Source organism: Rhinolophus sinicus, chromosome 14 (assembly GCF_057876585.1).
Source record: "Rhinolophus sinicus isolate RSI-liver-muscle chromosome 14, RSI-T2T, whole genome shotgun sequence".
Lineage (NCBI taxonomy): Eukaryota > Metazoa > Chordata > Mammalia > Chiroptera > Rhinolophidae > Rhinolophus > Rhinolophus sinicus.
Window position 1 is genome coordinate 142,040,343 of NC_142514.1, and position 1,864 is coordinate 142,042,206.

General features: G+C 39.6%; 1 protein-coding gene across 1 annotated transcript; it reads right to left on the reverse strand.

The window, feature by feature from the left end:
* Positions 1-247: 247 nt before the first annotated feature.
* On the reverse strand, positions 248-1,192 carry OR52B4 (olfactory receptor family 52 subfamily B member 4). The gene has a single exon (XM_019715842.3). The coding sequence runs from the start codon at positions 1,190-1,192 to the stop codon at positions 248-250; it is 945 nt and encodes a 314-aa protein (XP_019571401.2).
* Between the last annotated feature and the right edge of the window lie 672 nt (positions 1,193-1,864).

Here is a 1,864-nt window from a genome sequence, read left to right on the forward strand (position 1 = left end):
CTGATCTGGCTCTGAATTCTGTGAATGAGAATGCTAAGACACCAAAGACACTGACATCTAATGACTTATTAATGGCTTTAGAAGAAACATTCACCAACATTCCTGATACAATTGCTCTAAGACAACAAGACGTGGTGACATTTGACTAGTATCTCTACTGCAACCCTTCACATCTTGATACAAAATGTAACCTCAAGCATGGCAAAAATTACTAAGAAAAGTACAAGGTTAGTTTCCATTATTATAGTCATTTCTGTTTTGGAAACAGCAAGTGAACCACCAGGTCCCAAATCTGTTTGGTCTTAATCCCATAAATGAGGGGATTTAACATAGGTGGAATGAGAATATAGACATTGGCCAGCAGAACGTGAATATGGAGTGCGATGTGGTGTCCAAATCGCTGAGTAAGGACAGAGAAGATCCCAGGTCCATAAAAGAGGATGATGACACAAACATGGGAGCCACAAGTATTGAGAGCTTTGTGGCGAGCATCTTGGGATGGGATGTGGAAGACAGCACGGAGAATAAGCATATATGAAACAAAAATGAGCACAATATCTAAGACCAAGGTAGACATTAGGAGAAAAAAACCATACCAGATGTTAACTTGGATATCATTACAGGAAATTTTGGCTAAGACCATGTGTTTACAAGCAGTGTTTGGGAGGATGTTACTATTGCAGAAAGTCAGTCTTTTCAGTAGAAATATTATAGGAAAAACTGTACCATAGCTTCTCAGAAAGATTGTCACAACAATTTTCCCAATCAGTGTGTTTGTAAGAATAGTGGTATATCTCAGTGGGTAGCATATAGCAATGTAGCGGTCGAATGCCATCACCAGCAAGATCCCTGACTCAGACATGAAAGTGGAAGTGAGGAAGAATACCTGAGTGATGCAACGATCCAGGGAGATCTCCCCAGCATGGAACCAGAAGATGGCCAAGGCCTGGGGTACTATGCATGCGGAAAGGACAATGTCTGCTCCAGCCAGCATGCAGAGGAAGAGGTACATAGATTCATGGAGGCTACGCTTGGTGAGAATAATGAAGATGAGCAGGCTGTTCCCAAGCAGGGCGATGACATAGGAAATAAAAAAGGGGATGGAAATCCACATATGTTGGTCTTCAAGGCCGGGGATGCCCAGCAAGTGGAAGACTGTGTGGCTAACACCAGTGTGGTTTAAGGTAGCCATGTTTGTGGAGATCTTACAGGACCTCACGACCTATTCACAGAGACAGAGGAAAATTTGGATTATATATATATATTTTTTTCTTTGATATAACCAGGTGCTTTTGGCACTGACCTGATCCTATTCCATTATGAGGATGTAAGGAATTATGATGCATATAAAGATAAATAAGACATAATTTTCTGAATGACATCTTAATCTCACACAAAAGATGGACCCTTGTACTTGCACAAGTACAGAAAAACAAATGATTAAGTTATGTTAATGATAAACATCTTTGTGGTACAAAATTAAACTAATACAGGAATACAATGGAAGGAGTAATTCACTCTGTATTCATGCTGGTTTTAAGAACAGATTATTTTTAAGCTTACCTTTGAAGATAGTTTAGGATGTCAATAGTTGGTGGGAATACCAAGAAGAGATTGGACCTAGGTCATTTGGGAATTTAAGGAGAAATGTTTGACAAGAAAATGCCAGGTGTGTTTAAAACCTTTTTCATCTCTGTGTGGTTGTGGCACTGGAAAATTGGGTAACTGGAGAAAAGATGGCCACCAAAGCAGATTTGCTCAGAATATAAATGAAGGATCTTGGACTTAATCTGTGAATAAATGGTCAGCCATGATGAGTTAAGAAACTGGAGAACATTTTGGATTCATTAACCAGGCAGCTAGT

What these genes read in the sequence shown, in the direction of transcription:
- OR52B4 (XM_019715842.3), bottom strand. Translation starts at nt 1,192, where the DNA reads ATGGCTACCTTAAACCACACTGGTGTTAGCCACACAGTCTTCCACTTG.